The sequence below is a fragment of the Engraulis encrasicolus genome, chromosome 2 (assembly GCF_034702125.1).
Source record: "Engraulis encrasicolus isolate BLACKSEA-1 chromosome 2, IST_EnEncr_1.0, whole genome shotgun sequence".
Lineage (NCBI taxonomy): Eukaryota > Metazoa > Chordata > Actinopteri > Clupeiformes > Engraulidae > Engraulis > Engraulis encrasicolus.
Window position 1 is genome coordinate 19,994,954 of NC_085858.1, and position 18,623 is coordinate 20,013,576.

An 18,623-nucleotide genomic window follows, 5' to 3' on the forward strand; every position below is an offset into this window, starting at 1 on the left:
GGCCTGCAATAAGGGGGTGCGCAAGCTGAATAGAGCAATGGTGGATATGTGAGTTTCTATCCAGTATTTAAGTAGTTTTTAATTGGATGGTGAATTGTATGCTGGAAAGGTCCATCTGAGGTGTAATTTAACTCCTAGACTATTGGAAAAGAGGATTCCCCAAAACAACAGTGCATAATGTGCAGTGAATGCGCAGTGAATCCATACTTGCGTGGCCATCACCACACCAAAATATTTGCTTAGGGGGTGCGCGAACCACTTTGAAATGTACAAGGGGGTGCGCAGGGGGAAAAGTTTGGGAACCCCTGCCGTATTATAAGATGAGGCCACCTGGTGGCTGTGGTGTGAAAACCAGGGACTGACGTCATCACTGTACGCCGGAAAAGTATTTCACATGGGATGCTGCTGTGCCTGATGTCAACTGCAACCTCCAAGGATACTATCCAAAAGTGAGAGTGAAGGAAACGCCATGGTGCCCTGTTTACAATAGCACTGAAAGCGTTGTTATCTCGCTCGTCTGCAACAATTGTAGATTATGAACACAGCGGCATGTTACTGTAGGTCGATTGCTTGGCGCTATTTAAATAGTTATTCCGCTCGCAGGTCTTTGCTGCCTATCACGTGTAGCGTCAACACTGGCGTACCCACACCCAATCTAGGAGTTAAACATTTTCATCTGAGAATGGCCTCGAACTCACAAGGCAACACGAATAAAGCAGGCAAAAAGCAGAAGCCGCCTAAAGACACTTTGAGGCACATAAGGACGAAAAACAACCGAAAGTTCACCGATAACCATGGAGCAGCCACGGTGTACGTCCAAGTTGTAGGCGCTGGTAGCAGGGATAACGACCCATCGCTGTATGTGTTTTCGGAATACAACAGGTAAGTATGTTTGTCTTTCAGTGATGCCATGACACTCGGGTGATCTCTGTCCTGCCGTGTTCATAAGTCATAACACATCAATGGCTTCATTTAAACAACGTGGGTGGTTTTTCTGCAGGTATCTCTTCAACTGTGGAGAGGGAACACAGCGTCTGATGCAAGAACACAAGTAAGCTTGTAACGTTTTTGCCCAAACCCTTTCCCTTCAGTTGTGATGTGTGCCCCTTTTTGATTTGTTACATTGTTTTGGCAGGCTGAAGGTTGCACACTTGGATAATGTATTCATAACCAGGATGAGCTGGAAAAATGTTGGAGGCCTATGTGGTAACCATAACCATATCAATACACACCCAAATCCTATTGCATTCCCAAAGTTATAACTGACTGTTTTCATTGTTGACATTAAAATGGAGGACTTTCTCTTCTCTCCAGGGTTGATATTGACACTAAAAGACACAGGTGTACCTAAATGTGTTCTGTGTGGACCTCCTCAGCTTGTGAGTATTTGGTCACACTTAATAATATTCTTCTGGGAATTTGATCTTCAGTGATGTTAATATGTGCACAATAAGTATATCTACTTGTGTATTTATTAGAGCACAATTTCTTTGCAACTTAGAACAAGTACGTCAACGCTATGAAGACTTTCTCTGGACCACTGGAGGAAATTAAGTTGTGTGAGTTGCCTTAGTTTGAAATGCATGCTTGTCTGTGATTGTGTGACACTTAAACACTTTTATATGCATGCATTCATTTTCAAATATATATTAACTATCTCACACTTACTTGGATCAATTTCCATCACAGTGCAAGCAATGACTGTTGCCTTTTGTCTACTTTGGCAGCTGTGAGACCATACACTGAAGCACAGCACTCGGATGAGACCATGGTTATCACTCAAGTCCCAATATTCGGTAAGTAAGCTTAGTCAGACTTTCTTCAGTCCAAAACGTCGTTCCATTAAACTTTGTTGGGGAACATCGAACAGTGTTGCGGACCCTTATCTTTTCCTTCCAGTTATCTTCTGTTTGGTGCAGCACCTGTGCCACTGATGTGCGCACACTCTGACTTTTTAGTTTTTCTTCAGTAGCCCCCCAAGATATACAGTGTATGTAATTGTATATACATGTGTACAATTGCATCTTAGTAAATCATGCTGCCGATTCGTTTTTTATTAAAAAAAGGTAGCATACTGTTATGTTTATTCCATGAATGGCAAATTAACTAAAGTAAGAGAAGAGTAAAAGCCCTTGATGTATTTCTTTCATTCAAACAAATATGCTGAAATACCTTTAAAGAAACGCACACTCCATTTGTATGCACTCTTTCTGTTCTGTAGCTGAGGGCAAAGAGGGAAGCCCGAGGCGGTCCAACTCCAGACACAGCAGCCCCTCCAGGAGCCCCAGTCCCAAACAGCAGCTGAGGGACATGTGGAGGTCGGATGAATGTGACGGTGGTGCAGAAGATGGCAAGGGTAAGATTGAGAACAAAACCTTTGTTTTTTACACTCTTTATTTGTGTAGTGATGTGACATACTTGACCTTCAGTGGACGGTAAATGAATACTGTTAAAGTGGGCATGAATATGAGTACACATGAAGAGTGCATGCCATCTTTTCCCACTCCACGTCAAAGCTCTGTGCACTCGCAGCTCTGCATGCTCAATCCTGCAGGGGAGGTAGTGTGCATACAGACACTGTTTGTGTTATTACAATACATTACATTACATTTAGCAGATTACATTACATTTAGCTTTTTAACCAAAGCGACTTACAAGGAGGACATTCAAACAAGTGCAGAGTGTGGGGTCAATACAGAGTACAGCAGTATATGAGTAATGTAGAACAGATAGGGAGCAGTAATTTATAAATAGTGGAGGACCTATTGGGTGTATGACAAGTAAGTGCCCAGGATTAGAGATGAGTGGAATTAGTTTGGTTACACCGGGAAGCTCTCTCAGAAGAGAAGTCTTCACAAGCTTTTTGAAGGTTGAGTGGGGTGCAGGTGACCTGGTTTAGAAGGAAATTGTGGCAGGGTTTTTTTTGTATCTTTGGAACCGGATTTTTGTCGCCTCTGCCATTGAGGAACAATGACAGAAAACCTTTTTGACTGGGCTCGCCTTGTGAACGTAGAGGGCAAGGCTAATCACACAAGGTGACCACAGTCCAAACGGTTTTCTGTCATTGTTTCTCAATGATGGAAGAGTTGCCACAACTACTATTTGAGTAGGCTACACTTACCAAAAGTCCCACCAAAAAAATCCAGGATGAATGCAGCCTCAACATTGAACTATAATGGTGTGCAGCTGGTCATTGTGGAACTTGGCTGAACGGACCACATGCAACTGTATGTATGATCACTCCAAAGATAAATCTTGAAATTCTAGAGACCATGCAAGGGAAAACTGCTGACGATGATATTGCAATTGTTTAAGAATTGGGTCACATTTGTCATTGTCGTTTTTCAATACATACAGTAAGCCAGCTAGGCATTGATTTATAGACCTGCGATTGCTTGATTCCCAGATAACCGATCCGGGAGACAGCATTCCACGAGAGACCCCTCCTTGATTGTGGCCTACATCTGTAAGGTAAGGCATGTGGCCCCAAAGACTATCTTTGTGTCCTATACGAGTAATATGGAAGGTTTCGGTTGTTGATCTACAGAAGAACATTTGGCGTGGATAAAAATTGTTTTCTTTTTTGCTCGCTTGGGCTAGCGGTTAAAGAGTTGGACCCAACGTACCCTAAGCATAGTACTATCCCCAAGCTCTCATGGAGTGCCCCTGATCACATACCGTATGTGATGGGTTAAAACATTGGTTCTCAACCTTTTTTGAACAAACACCCCCTTGACCTCATCATAAGCCCCCCAAAGCCCCTTGACCTCATCAACGGCCTGCCAACGGCCCAATTAGTATTGAAAAATAAATTAGACTAATGCAGTCTTATGGCTACTGAGCACTAGAGATGATATAAAACCCGGAGGATCCGGTTGGAGAGCCGGATAAAGACCTCATCCGAACAGACCGGATGGCTGTCGTGCATTGATCCGCCAAAGGCGGGTCAGACGGCATTTCATTAATATGTCAACAAAATGGCAGTTACAGCGCGAGAAATTGTGAAACCGGAATATATCCTCTTTAGTTGACTACAACAGCCATTCTCTAATCTCCCTAGTATGCTGTTCAGTCACGAACACTCACTGAGTAAAACTGAACCAACTCCCGCCTCGTCATTCATCGAGCCTGTTTGATCCGTCCAGCCTGTTGTGGCCAATTGAGTCGCGGATCCCCGCTCCCTATGTGTGTGCTTCTGACTCTGTTGAGCTCTAGCCTACATTTCTAAATGTTAACAGTGCTCTGCCAACGCTTTAACATCTCACTCTGTAGGCTACTCTTAGGGAAATTATAGTCTACAGACGTGACTCTATCACTCACTGCGTTACAGCGTAGGCTACAGTCTTTAAAGCCACTGCTGTCACTCCCCTCGTCCGAGTCACTCAGCAGCGCCGTTTCACTGCTGCCAAAGGCTGTTCGAGTTGTGGTCGCATGTTTAGTGAGGAGAGGTGGGTCGGATCGCAGCATGAGTTTAGGAACTGTGACATTCATAAAGTGAGTTTTGTTGATCAAACTGTCTTACTCTTTGATTTATCAACATGAATTGATAAATGGAACAACAAAGGCATAGCTATTTAACGGCAGAAACGTTTTAAAAAATACATTATTATTATTTATTTTTATTTAGGCCTATTCTAAATAAGTGATCCGTGTGATCCGAGTGATCCGTCTAATCCGGATACTCTCCTTGGAATGATCCAATCAATCCGGACGCCTCAAAGATTCGAGTTAAGCACCTCTACTGAGCACCGCCCCCAGAGTCCCTGCTGTAGACCCCCCCCCTTGAGAAACACAAGTTTAAAAAAAAAAAAAATGAATTTTGTTGTCTGCACTGTGTGCTCTGATGCGTCATGATTGAAATGTCTTTTTTGATAAATCATTTTTACAACTGTCTCGCATGATGTTTTACAGCTCCATCCAAAGAAGGGAAACTTTTTGGTGGCCAAAGCCAAAGCACTTGGTTTACCAGTGTAAGTACTCATGTTTGCTGTTCTGAAGGGTTTCTTACATGTGTGAGGAACACATACATGCATTACTTTCACTTGTATGTACTTATGATCATGATGAATCTTCTGGTTTTAAAATAAAATGGTCATTCCAGGGGTACCTCTGCTATTGGGCCCATCGTTACCGCTTTGAAATCTGGACAGACTGTGACCTATGAGGGAAAAGAGGTGAGCACATGGCACACGACAGTCAGTCTTTAAAGGTGCACTGTGTAATATTTTTTTAGCAGTTTCTTTCCAGAATTCATGCTGTCCATTCACAAATATTACCTTTTTCATGAATACTTGACATGAAGTGACCCACCACCAACAAATTGTAAGTATTCATTATGAATGGGAAAAGTGTTCTTTTCATGGATGAAAAGGTGGATCTTCTCCATGACCGCCACTTTGAATGTTCAGAAATAAACATTTTTAGCTGCAAAACATACTGTACTTTGGTCATGCTAGTACCGTAATTATAGTTTATTATTTAGTAAATATTCATGAAAAGATCAAATTTGGCAATAGGCATCATAGTTTCAATGAGCAGCATTGTTGCAATACCTACTCTGTCCACAATCCTACACAGTGCACCGTTACGTTTTTGTTACAGAAATCCGACATTGTATGCTCAGTAATACATTGTATTAATAGTTAACACTTTAGAATAATTACCTATTCACAGCTTTATAAACCCTTTATAAATAGTGAACTAATTATCAACAAAATGTTACAAATGTTAATAAATGGGCAAGAAATACTATGCTAGTTTCTCCTCCAAAGACTAGAAGGCATGAAACCACATAAAACTCACACTGTACTGTAGAAGTTGATTCCCACTCCACTGTGCGGTCATAGTTAGGTTCTTACTCATTTACAAACATTTGTAAATGCTTTGTTAAATGTTAATTATTATTTAATGTGAATAAAGTGTTTATAAAGCTTTTTTGGGTAGTTATTCTTAAGTGTTGCCTATTAATATTTTTATCAATGCATCATTTCCTCCCCTTCCCTAGATCCATCCTGATGACGTCTGCACTCCCACTGACCCTGGGTCGGCCTTCTTGGTGGTAGATTGTCCTTCTGAAGAGTTTGTCCAGCCTCTCTGCAGTAACCCGCAGCTTCAGAGGTGAATTAACCCATATCTCTTCACCAAGAAGAAAGCATTTTCACCATTGTTTGTTGGTTTAGAGTAGAGTAACATCTACTAATCCCAGGACTTACACATTATTGCAGAACAACCACATAATGCATTTAGCCATAGTTATAGTTAGTGGTTATCATATGTTCCATAACTGAGTGGTACAGAGCGTAGATCAGCTAAATGGTCAAGAGAAACAGCCAGGTTAAATGTCCGTCGGAAGAGACGGGGTTTGTTGGCGCGTTTAAGAGGCTGGCTCTATACACGACTATGCCCTTTGGCCGATCAGAGACCTCTTTCTGTTTTGGAGGGTTTGCACACAACATGTGGGATGAGCCTGTATTAACTGGATTTCCAACTGGAGTTAAAAATGTGCATTTTGGTAATTTAATTATTTGAACAAAAAGAGCTGCTCTCATTTGAGATGGGTGTTAATCTACTATAATAATTGAAATCACTAGTAAGTATTTTATGTATATAACACAATTCATAGACTAACAACAATAAAACGATGAAATAAATGCGCTAAATGATGTAGTGCGCAAAATGGATGCAGACCAGTGTTAAGGTGATCTGCTGTGAATGCACATGCAACAGATGCAAGCAAGTTGAATGGTAAACAGCATGACCACTGACCGCAGTAATTCATCAGTTTCCTGTGTCCACCATCAGCTCTCATTTTGTGTGTCAAATGCCAAGCAAGACGGTTGTTTCAAGTGATTGAGAAGATTGTACAGTCTCAGATGGATCTTTGCTGTCATGTAAATGCCAGCAGGTGGCAGTATTTACCCTTCGAAAGAAACCCACCCTGCATATGTGTGTGTTGGCCGCGTGTGTGTGTGTCAGGGAATGCTTAACTCTAGCAGGGTGGGTGCTTACTATCGGTAATTCAAGGTGACATTTTAATTTCCTTCTCGAGTGTTCCTTCCATATACATATCGGCCCATTAATCAGCCAGTTAACTGACCCACCACTTCGTCCCTTTAGAATAGTGTTTCTCAACAGGGGGAGTGGGGGGGGGGTTGCTATACAGACCGCAAGGGGTGTCAGGGAGCCCTTGGGGGGCGTTAAGAAGGACACAGCTGTGAGGGAGGCACTAAGTTGCAAATTGGAGGCATATGTCTATTTCATCGGCGTTGGCAGGCTTATGATTAGGTCAAGGGGGCGTTTGTTCAAAAAGGTTGAGAAGCCCTTGTTTAGACGATAGTGTTCTGGCTGCGTTGGCCCTTGTCTTGAATAGTAATTTTGGTGTTGCTGAAATTGCCTTGTCTTGTGTGTGTTCTGGTGCAGGTATCAGACAGGAGGCTCAGAGGAACCTGCAGTGCTGGTGGTTCACATGACCCCGGAGTCTGTCCTGAAAACTGACAAGTACCAGGAGTGGATGGAGAGGTATGCCTGTAGATCATCGTCAACTGACTTTTTCTTCTCAGTAAATGGCCTGGAAATACTGTTCTCGCTTTCTGTCTCTCTCAGTCTCTCTCAGTCTCTCTCAGTCTCTCTCAGTCTCTCTCAGTCTCTCTCAGTCTCTCTCAGTCTCTCTCTGTTTCTCACTCACTCACTCACTCACTCACTCACTCACTCACTCACTCACTCACTCACTCACTCACTCACTCACTCACTCACTCACTCACTCACTCACTCACTCTCACACACACACACACACACCTGAGCACTCTGACACAACATGTTTGTCTCTTTTTCCCTCCCTATCACTCCTTGTATTCCTTGGAGCAGTGGTTTTCAAAGTCGGGGCCACGGCAGGTTGGCAGGGGAAAAAATTGAGAAATAAAATGAAGAATGTAATAAATTGAATAACTTGGGTATCTAAAATAAAGCAAAAAATCTCCCAGTGGATTCATTCTTCTTTGCAATGTTTATATAGGGCCTATGTATTATGCTCTTCTGTAGTAGTTGAATGTGTTTAGGAATGCACCAACTTCGAGTTGTGAAACTGGATGCACACAAAAAATAGTGTGGCATGGCTCATGTCAGCGGGGGCTTTGCTGGAATCTACTGGTATATGGGGGCCTTGTCATGGTAAAGTTTGGGAACTCCTGCCTTGGAATATTGTTTTCTCTTTCTGTCTTCTCTGTCTCTTGCCATCTCTCTCTCTTCTTTTTCTCTCCGTACGCCTCTGGTTTCACTGGCTCTGTGTGTCCGCTGCAGGTTTCCGTCCAGTACCGAGCATCTGGTCATGAACGAACAGGCCTGCACGGTGCACAACGCCCGCAGCCACAAGATCCAGGCCCAGCTCAATCTCATCCACCCTGACATCTTCCCCGAACTCAAGGCCTACAAAACTAAGGTGCAGACAGTACTCCTTCAAAAAAGTGTCACATTTCCCCCCCATCTTAAATTCAATAGTCAGTCTGGAACTATTCTCCTATCACATAATTAGTACAGCTCAAACTCAATAGCCAGTGTGAAAGTAGAGCTGCTGTGTGCGTGAAATAATGATGGTGATGAATGTGTTGAACATGTGTTAGATTTTAGTCAGTGTGACCTACGCTTCTTACTGTAGTTGGGGGGGAGGGTGGGTGTTCAACCATCTAACTTTTTTGTGTAGTGTAGTGTAGAGCAATTCAAAGTTAATTTTGTTTGTTTGATGAAAAAACAAGTGTACTTTTATATGTTGGTTCTTGCCCCCACCCTATCTTGATATACTGTATATATGTAGGCCCTAGATTTTGATTGGGGGGTGCGGTGAGGGCACTGTACCACAGAGACTCCTGTAATGCAAGCTGTGTTTACAGTTAATAGTTGAAGATGTGTATTTTTCGAAAGTGATCGAAATGAAACCCCATTTGCTTTGCTCCTTCCAGGAACCGCAGGCTGCTCTGCACGTGCCCAATGTGAGGTCCGAGTGCCTGCTCAAGTTCCAGCTTCGACCCAAACTAGAGTGGCAAAGGTTGGTTCAATACTTTTCACTACTGTCTCACACTGAAGCACACCTGTTGTCTCACCCTAACACGCACGCACACACACACACACAATTTCTCACACACGCACACACCTTGTCAAACTAACACACACACACACACACACACACATATTCTCTCACTAACACAAAACACATACTGAGAAACAGTTATGATGCTGAGTGAGTGTGTGAGCCGGGGGCAGGGGAGGTTGTGCCACCCCAGGGTGGCAATCTGAACAGTTTACAGCATGATCGCCCACTGCCTGACCTTCTGTGTGCACGCTTCGCCAACCCAGCGAGCATCATGGGCACTCCAAGGAGAAAGAGACAAGCCGCGTGCTTTGACTTGCTATTTTTCCTGTCAACTGGACCTTGACATGGGTCAAATGGGTTAATCCAACTGTTCATTTATCTTCTGTCTGGTTGTCTAATTCCCCTCCTTTTCCCTTTTTTCTGCCTCTTTGTCTTTTGTCTTATTTTCTTTTGCCTTTTTTTCTCTCTCTCTCTCTCGCTCGCTCTTTCTTTCTTTCTCTCTCTCGCTCTTTCTTTCTTTCTCTCTCTCTCGCTCTTTCTCTCTCTCTCTCTCTCTCTCTCGCTCTCTCTCTCTCTCTCTCTCTCTCTCTCTCTCGCTCGCTCTTTCTTGCTCTCTCTCGCTCGCTCTCGCTCTCTCTCGCTCTCTCTCGCTCTCTCTCGCTCTCGCTCTCTCTCGCTCGCTCTCGCTCTCTCGCTCTCTCTCTCTCTCTCTCGCTCGCTCTTTCTTGCTCTCTCTCGCTCGCTCTTTCTTGCTCTCTCTCGCTCGCTCTTTCTCGCTCTCTCTCTCTCTCTCTCTCTCTCTCTCTCTCTCTCGCCCTCCCTCCCGCTCTCCCAGAGATGCCATCCCGGTGTGTGACAGGGAAGAGTTTGTGAGGGAGGCAGGAGAGGTTCCTGGTTTCCTGAAGGAAGTGGAGGAGTGCAAGCGGCATCTGGCCACTGACTCTGAGGTGCAGCTGGGTGAGTGTGCTGGCGATGAGATGCTGGACTTTACAAAAGACTTGTTCTTCATCACATTCTGTCATATTTTCCTGTGTTACACATCCACATTGCGTGTTTATACGGATTTACACGGTGGCGTGGTTTGAGCAGAGATGTTGTATTGGGAGTAAGAAAATGTTTGGTACAAACTTTGGTTCAGCCTTTTCTGGCCTCGACCAGTAGCAAGCCGGGGGAGACGGGTTAATCAGGCCATTTGAGAAACGTAATTCGTTATCTTCTTGGTCAGACCAACATCTCTATACGAGATTTGAACGTCAATGATAATCAGGGAAACATTTTCTAATATTCTGTTGTTCAATTTAGGTGAGCCCGCACTAATTGAAGGTTCAACAACAAATTTTCACCCACAGAACTGCCACTCACTGGATATTTTCTTTTTCTGACTCTTCTCTGTTAACCCTAGAGGTGGTTGTGCTTGAATACGTCAGTAGACCAGCATTTTCTGAAATCAATGAAGTCAAACAAGCCTGTGTCGCACGAGCAACCATGCCACGTTCACAGTCACTTCAATCACTTTTCTCCTTCATTATGGTGCTCGGATTGAACTGCAGCAGATCGTCTTAGCCTTGTCTACATGCCCAAATTCATTGCTGCCATTTTTGTGAGTTGCTGCCAAATTTGCGTCGATGAGCAGTGGCCGGTGAACGTATATCACTGACTTTCTGAACTCACTGGCCCTTCGTGCTATGACTCCCATCTGTTTGTGTGCGTGAAGTCCAATTGTGAGTGAGCAAGAGGAAGGAAGAGTGTGTGCTGAATGTAATGATTTGTTTTTGTTGTTTATAAATTATATATGACTCCAGCCAAAGTGGACAAGTACCCAGAGGTGGTGTTTCTGGGAACGGGGTCAGCACTTCCGATGAAGCTGAGGAACGTGAGTGGAACGCTGGTCAATATCAGGTATGTGCCGGTGCACAGGTACCATTTTATCTTCTTACACATAGGACGTTTCTCTCTGCAGGTAAAAGATGGCTTTACGTAGTGTTGTTGGAAAAAATGATGTTGGAGATGGATGGAGGAAGTTTCGCCAGTTGTTCAACTATAGATTTAATATTTCTCAATTTACTGGGATTCCATATATATGAGCAATTGCAATTTGGCATTGCACCTGTTGCACTAGTGCTGTATACCAGATGTTCATAGCAGCAATCGTAGGAAGATGCATAATTTTGTTAAAAAGTAAAAAAAATATATATGTGACTATGAAATTCTACTCTTCTCTGTTTCTGTGCTCCAGTCCTACCCAGTCTCTTCTGCTTGACTGTGGGGAGGGGACGTTTGGCCAGCTGTGTCGTCACTATGGTGATCGTGTTGACGAGGTTCTCACAAGGCTCTCCACCATCTTTGTCTCCCATCTGCATGCGGACCACCACACAGTAGGTCTTGCCCAGGAGAAACAGTTGGCACTAAAATCCAAAAGACAGTAACTACACGCTTTGTCAACACTGGAGATTATCTCTAGCATGTGGGTCAATGACGTTTTAGTAGTAGCACACGTCAGGGTGGTGTAACCACAGCTAATGCCACAGTTGTTTTTTTGTTGTTTTTAGTGGATTATCTAAGAAGCATATTCATTGCTGTACATTAATTACCAATTACTAATTAAGTTATGGGCATTAGATGTGGTTGGACCACCTGATGTCTGAGCCCCCCAAAAAAAGACCCAGATTTAGTCAATTTCACTTTTTTTGTATTGTTAATGCACTTTGCTTTTGAGGCGGTCTGAAGAAGTATGGGATGTACTATGAAGCATTGTGAGGCAGTATGCAGCAGCATGTCAAGTGAGACCTTGAGTTATTAATTCAAATGATATGCATGTACATTACATTTTTGTTTCCTTCCTTATAGGGACTTTTAAAATTGTTGCTGGAAAGGGAACGTGCAATTGTAAGTGCTTCATGCCCATGGGCAGTTGTAGTATTTTATAGAAATATTGCCGCTGATTGTTGTGATGTAATCACACTAATGTTCCCATTTCCATATTTCAGAACAGCCTGGGTAAATCCTTTACGCCACTTTACCTGGTGGCCCCGTCGCCCATCATGACGTGGCTCAACCAGTACCATGACCACTGCCAGCAGATCCTCAGCCACATCAAGTCAGTTGTGCAATAGTCTTGTGATGTGATGTTATGAGTATGTCCTGTCTTAAACGAGTCAGGGATGCAAAATGAATTTCAGTGTATACTGACAATAAAGTATAACCGTATCGTAAGTAAGAACAGCCGTAGCATGGGGCAGGGGACAGCTATGGCCTAGTGGTTAAGGAGATGGGAGTTTAAATCAGAGGGTTGCAGGTTCAAATCCCACCCTTCCACTCCCTATCTCACTCCATGGCTGAGGTGCCCTTGAGCTAGGCACATAACCCCCATACTGCTCCAGGGACTGTAACCAATACCCTGTACTTTTAAAAAAAAACTATAAATATAAGTCGCTTTGAATAAAGACGTCAGCCAAGTGTAATGTAATTTAATGTAACAGCATCTATATTAATTTCTACAACTTATTTAGAGTAATTGTAAAGCATCATAATACTTTACTGTAAGGACAGAATTAAATTGCCAGAGAATCTTTTGCTTTTCCTGCTTTTTAGGATTAAAAAAAAAATTGAATAGAGTTGTATCTTCTTATTTTGTTATTGCACCATGCACATCAAAAACTGTAGGGTGTTAGATTTAAGGTTTCATTTAAAACCACAGAAAAACAACCATCCCACATGTGTATCCCAAATTGGTCATTACTGACATCTGTGTGCTTTATTCAATACAGTATCATCCCGGCCAAGGTGCTCTGTGAGGGCGCTGAGATGCCCAAATACAAAACCAAGACCTTCCTTCAGGCCGTGCTGAAGAAGAACGATCTAACACGGGTACGCAATAAACGTTCTCCAGTATTTTTTTCTTCTTCTTTCTTCTTCTTTTTGTCCCTAAAACCCAGCAGATAAATGCACACCTCATTAATCTTTGGCTTTCCTGCCAGGTCGTGTTATTTCACATCTCCTGTTTTTGTAATTGGATTTTAAAGTTTTAAAAATGTGGAGTGGTCCTCATCTCCACTATGTTTTCATTAAACCATTGGCCTCTGCCTTCAAGTAATGCCTGCCATTTCCTCTTTCTCTCTCCCCTGTCTCTCGTTCTCTCTCTTCGTCTCATTCTCTCTCTTCACCTCATTCTTTGCCTCTGTCTGTCTGTCTGTCTGTCTGTCTCTCTCTGTCTTTGTCGGTCGGTCTCTCTCTCTCTCTCTCTCTCTCTCTCTCTCTCTCTCTCTCTCTCTCTCTCTCTCTCTCTCTCTCTCTCTCTCTCTCTCTCTCGCTCCTCTCATAGTTCCAGACATGTCTAGTGCGGCACTGCAAGAATGCCTTCGCCTGCAGCCTTACGCACCAGTCCGGCTGGCAGGTGGTCTTCTCAGGAGACACCATGCCCTGCAATGACCTGGCTCGCATGGGTGAGTGAGCACCACCACGCAGAGAACCTTTGCATCCTCTCTGTCTGACCAATATTGGATATGGACCTTCACTAAAAGGTCTGTAGTGTGAGGCGTGTAGGGGGATTGATCACCTGTCCTTCAAAGCCATTCAAACAAGTCCATATTTATGTCAATAGCAGCTATACGTGGACATTAGTACTGACTCTGATTGTAATTGCATGAAATGGTGTTTACACGGACCACGGTCTTGGACGATTTAATAAATTGGTCCATTGGGTGGAATAATCAGGAAGCTACTTATTTTCACTGTTTACAAGAAGGCAGACGGTTGATGCGGTTGAGTAGGTGTCCTTGTCTGCAGCTAGGCCTCTCAAAAACGTTGAAATGGGAATACATCAAAAGAACAAATTGTACCTTGTATTGGCTTTAACATTACACATAAATGGGGTGATGATATCACACATGGCAGCATCTACCCAGTTATGGTTGTCATTCACCGTGCTTGGTAACTTCATAGTGCAAGAATATTACATGACAATACATTAACCTCTATGAAACTGGACCTTTTCCATCACTCGTGGTCTCTACAAGCTCAAATAACCAGATGAGGTCTGGGCAACTTGTCCCCGAACTCCTTGCCCTGTACATGCAGCATCCTGAGTGGCTCTTAAAATGGGACATGGGCCAACCAAGTACGCCCATCAGGCAGCGATCTCCGGCTGCCTTGGATGAGGAGTAGCTCTATGCCACTCCACTCCAGCCAATGGTGATTGATCAGTGTGAAAGAAGCAGGATGTTTAGGGGCATTTGGGCTCAGGCTCAGCGTGGCGCCGTCTCATTTGTCTCACAGCTCTTGTGTTCCTCACCCAAATCGATCCGTGTCGTGAGAGCCACTCGCCTCTCCTCGTCTCGCCGCTGCCGATGGCAAGGCCTGGTTACTCGCACCAGAGAGAGGAAGAGGACGTGGATTTCTCACTCTGATGTCCGACTCACTCAGACTTGCCTGTGCAGGGTTTGTAGGGCTTTTTTGAAAGCCTGGTCGAGGCTTGCTTATGCCCCGCAAGCTCCTTTGCCATTGCGAAATGTGTTACCCCAGCTTTTCTGAATTGAGTGATCATTTGAACCAAATTGGCGAATTGTTTTCGTTTCGTAGGTGGTTTTGTAATTGTCAGGCTGTGCCCTCCTAGTGACGCAATAACCTCAGCATTGCTTCTATCTAGTCAAGCCAGGAGCAATACCAATATAATTTCTAAGCCCCCAAAAAATCGGGAAGTCCTCCCACTTTGTTTGGAAGCAAACAACTAGTAGCAAACCGAGGGAGGCGGGTCAACCATGCCGTTTGAGAAATGTTTAGTGTTATGCTCTTGGTCAGACCAAGTCTCGAAAAGATTTGAAAGTCGATGATAATCAGGCTAGTCTTGTAATGCAGTGAGTGACCCCCATTGCCTTGTTGTGTTGTTTACAGGGACCAACGCCACCCTGCTCATCCACGAGGCCACGCTGGAGGACGGCATGGAGGAAGAGGCCGCCGAGAAGAGGCACAGGTAAATCCCACATGACTGGTGTCAAGTATGATTGACTGCAGCGATGGGGTGTGGAGTTGCCACGTTTGTCAAAGTCAAACTTCATTGTCAAAAATCCATGTAACTGGGGTAACACCGAAGATTGAAATTGCATTTGACCAGTCTCCAATGTGCAGTTAAACACATACGTAAATGTAGATAAGACCTTGACAATAATCAAACACCACACACACACACACACACACACACACACACACACACACACACACACACACACACACACACACACACACACACAGTGTACAGTAAGGACTAACATACTGATACATGAATAACACGTGATACAGTTTGGGCCTTGAACCCAGAGCTCCCTGGGTACCAAAGTGAGGCTCTGGCCTCTGGCCACTGACCCACCAAAGAGTCAGTCTTGTTCATGTGGTAATCAGAGCACGTCAGAGACATGAGAATTAGAGATGCAGAGCATTAGATGAAACTGACCAGGAAATCACCCAGCCTACAAACCTAGGTCCTTGGTTTGCTGGGTAGACATGATCATATGCAGTTCAACCGTAATCTTACGGTTAAGATTGTTTGATTGATTCATTTTTCAATGTATTACCCACCGCTAGTGATGTGGCACACTCGTAGGTGCCTAGACAGGTGCGCTTGGGCATATCACTGCAGGTGCATTTGAAAACCTAGTCACGATATCTACTTAACCTCTCCTCTGCACATGCAGAAATGATTTAGATCAGCTCCAGTGACAATGTCAAAATGAGGAACCCAGAAAGCCGCAGAAGAAACTGTGAATGAGTTTGGTCCATTACATTTTCTCCTCTCCCTGTGATGATGACGGTTATTTATGTCTCTTTTTTTTCTTTATGTCTTTTATTTTTGTCAATTTTTTGGAAGGACAATTCTCTTGGTGGATTTTCCTCAGAAATTGCCATTGATTTGTGACTGTAGTTCCTGCCGAAACAATGGGGGATGCTTTCAATGTTGAGGTTTCTGCATTTTATTTTTTTCTCTCTAGCACCAAAAGCCCCTTCAAGCAAGAAGAACTGAATGAGAAAGAAGAATGAGACATTGATTGAAGTGCTACTTTCACAGAGAGGCGAGAGAGAGGGAGAGAGAGAGAGAAAAGAGGGACATTTATGCGTAGAGAGTTGTGAGGCAGCCTTGGAGGGCTGTCAGCTGGCTAACTCATGTGCTTTCTCCATGCGTTGACAGCACGACCTCCCAGGCTATTGAGATTGGCATGAAGATGAATGCGGAGTTCATCATGCTGAACCACTTCAGCCAGAGGTACGCCAAGATCCCATACTTCAGCGCCGACGCCAACGAGAAAGTGGGGATTGCTTACGACCACATGAGGGTAAGGAACATTGTACAACTTCACAGTAAAAGTCTTAGCCGTGCACACACACACACACACACACACACACACACACACACACACACACACACACACACACACTTCACACAGCCCTCCCTCTTCTTACATCCTCATAACTCAAGGCATCCTTCACACAAATCCACCATGACAAAGGGTAATTGTATAAGCACTTTCTTATCACGAGGGCATTTGTCTTGTGGAGTTATTTTACTTTCATTACATGAGGATGAGCGGAGAGTGCTTGACTGATTGGCAGAAATATTCAATCGGAAAAAAAAACCAAAAAACGGAATTTCAGTCAAACGCATCAGTCACCTGTTCAAATGTGAAGAGAGCATGACTGCACAGGAGGCCGGTTTAAGACTTTTCATCCTACATTAATAAACTGCAGACAGTCGACAAGTGCCCATCCTTCTCCACTCTAACGGCAAGGTGCCCTGTGGGTAGGGAGAGCCTGTGTATTTGACTTGGACCTTTTGAGAGTTGGTGATTTCAGCGCTTTTCAACGACTTTTCGTAAGTCAAGGAGGTGGGAGGTTAGCCGCTATCAGTGACATGTGACTATCATCATTGGCAGTGACAATCAGTCTGGCAAAAGCCATGAGGAATCCGTCTCCGTGGAGGGTGGTAGATGGTCTGATCTTACTCTATCATTTAAATTAATTGGAGTTCCAAACTCAAATTAAAACCCATATTGTGCTTTATTAGCATGCCTGTTACGATATAGCGTCGCAAAAGCAAACAAATAACAAAACGAAAGTGTGAATATAGTTGCCTTAACCAATCAGTAACGGAGCTCGAGGGTGAGTTCCGCGTCATCACTCTCAACTGTTTGCTGATTGGCTAAACACTGAGAGAACCGAGCTCGAGGCTTTTGCCAGACGATGTGCGGAGCCAAAATCTTTGGGTGGAGTACATAGGATGGCGTCGCGAGGCTAAGTAACAATGCCAACATTGACAAAATATGTACACTGTAGTTACTGCACTCTCGCCTCCCCTGGCATCCTGGCACTGGCCCTGTGATGCCCATTCATTAATCAGCCCATGCTCATGGACATTCCTACCTCCCTTTTACAGATTCGCTTTGGAGACTTCCAGGTCCTTCCCAGACTCATCCCTCCTCTGAAGGCCCTGTTTGCAGAAGACCTGGAAGAGATGGAGGAGAGGAGGGGCAAGCGGGAGAGGAAGAACTTGGCTCAGGAGTCTAACAATGGAGGAGACAAGGGAACCCCCTCACCACCACCACCACCATCAGCAGCACCATCAGCAGCACCAGGGGTGGAGGCTGCAGGCCGAGGGGCAAAACGTGAGCAGGAGGAGGAGCTCACTGAGGAGGCCACCAGCAAGAGACTGAAGGCCAACTAAACCAGACTGAAAGTATCTAGGGAATTAATTTGATGAGATGGTATGGACATTCTTTTTTGGACTTTTGTTGTGAGTGTGGGCCTGGTCGAAGACTTTTTTATTAGTTTGGATATGAGACAATATTTTTTCCCCCTTTTATTTTAGATTGAGATCCAGAGATCCATTGCTGTGGATGAAAACTAATTTATTTGCTTGCTCTCTCCCCCCCCACCCCCCACCCCACCTTTTCCTGTCATATATTGTACATAAAAGAAAATCTTAAAATGAACTACATAATTTCGCCATATCTGAGAGCAATAAATGATCAGATCAAGGAATGTGTGAATCCCAGATGTGTGGAATTGTGTCTTCTTGGGTGATTTCTTCTAAAGCGGGTGCGATGAATCACACAGCGGGAGTGACCACCAGGGGGGAGGGCTGCACTAGGAAGAAAAAACTGCAGGGCATTTTTGACCAAGACCAGGCTCTCTCACAATGCTGTTCACACACAGTCTTCCCAACTTAATCCAGATCGCTTCATTCCACTGTCTTTATTAAAGCTGGAGAAGAGGTCTGGTTGCAATATTATTATTAATAATAATAATCAGGGCTCTAAATTAACGCACGCCAACACGCGAAATGCGGGTGAAAAATCATTTTGGCTGGTAGAAAAAATCATCCACTAGCCAAATTGGCCGGTAGCGCGCGCCCGACTGAATGTTAAACAGCTGCACGCACAGATCTGTAGCTGCCGTCTGATGAACGTCAAAACGTCGCCTACATTACCCATGAACATTAGTCCTACCGTCATGATGTAGCCCACACCCATTGGCTGACCGTTAATCACAATAAGGC

General features: G+C 44.1%; 1 protein-coding gene across 1 annotated transcript; it reads left to right on the top strand.

The window, feature by feature from the left end:
• Positions 1–378: 378 nt before the first annotated feature.
• Positions 379–18,119, top strand: elac2 (elaC ribonuclease Z 2). Its single transcript, XM_063213956.1, has 24 exons — positions 379–882; positions 1,001–1,051; positions 1,136–1,206; positions 1,315–1,379; positions 1,502–1,559; positions 1,728–1,796; positions 2,222–2,356; positions 3,407–3,471; positions 4,912–4,970; positions 5,102–5,174; positions 6,005–6,117; positions 7,420–7,518; positions 8,296–8,434; positions 8,952–9,037; positions 9,918–10,039; positions 10,885–10,981; positions 11,319–11,457; positions 11,930–11,968; positions 12,070–12,179; positions 12,850–12,949; positions 13,404–13,524; positions 14,972–15,050; positions 16,260–16,404; positions 17,502–18,119. Exons 1-24 carry the CDS (start codon positions 536–538, stop codon positions 17,787–17,789), a joined length of 2,670 nt encoding a protein of 889 aa, XP_063070026.1. The 5' UTR covers positions 379–535; the 3' UTR covers positions 17,790–18,119.
• Positions 18,120–18,623: the final 504 nt, after the last annotated feature.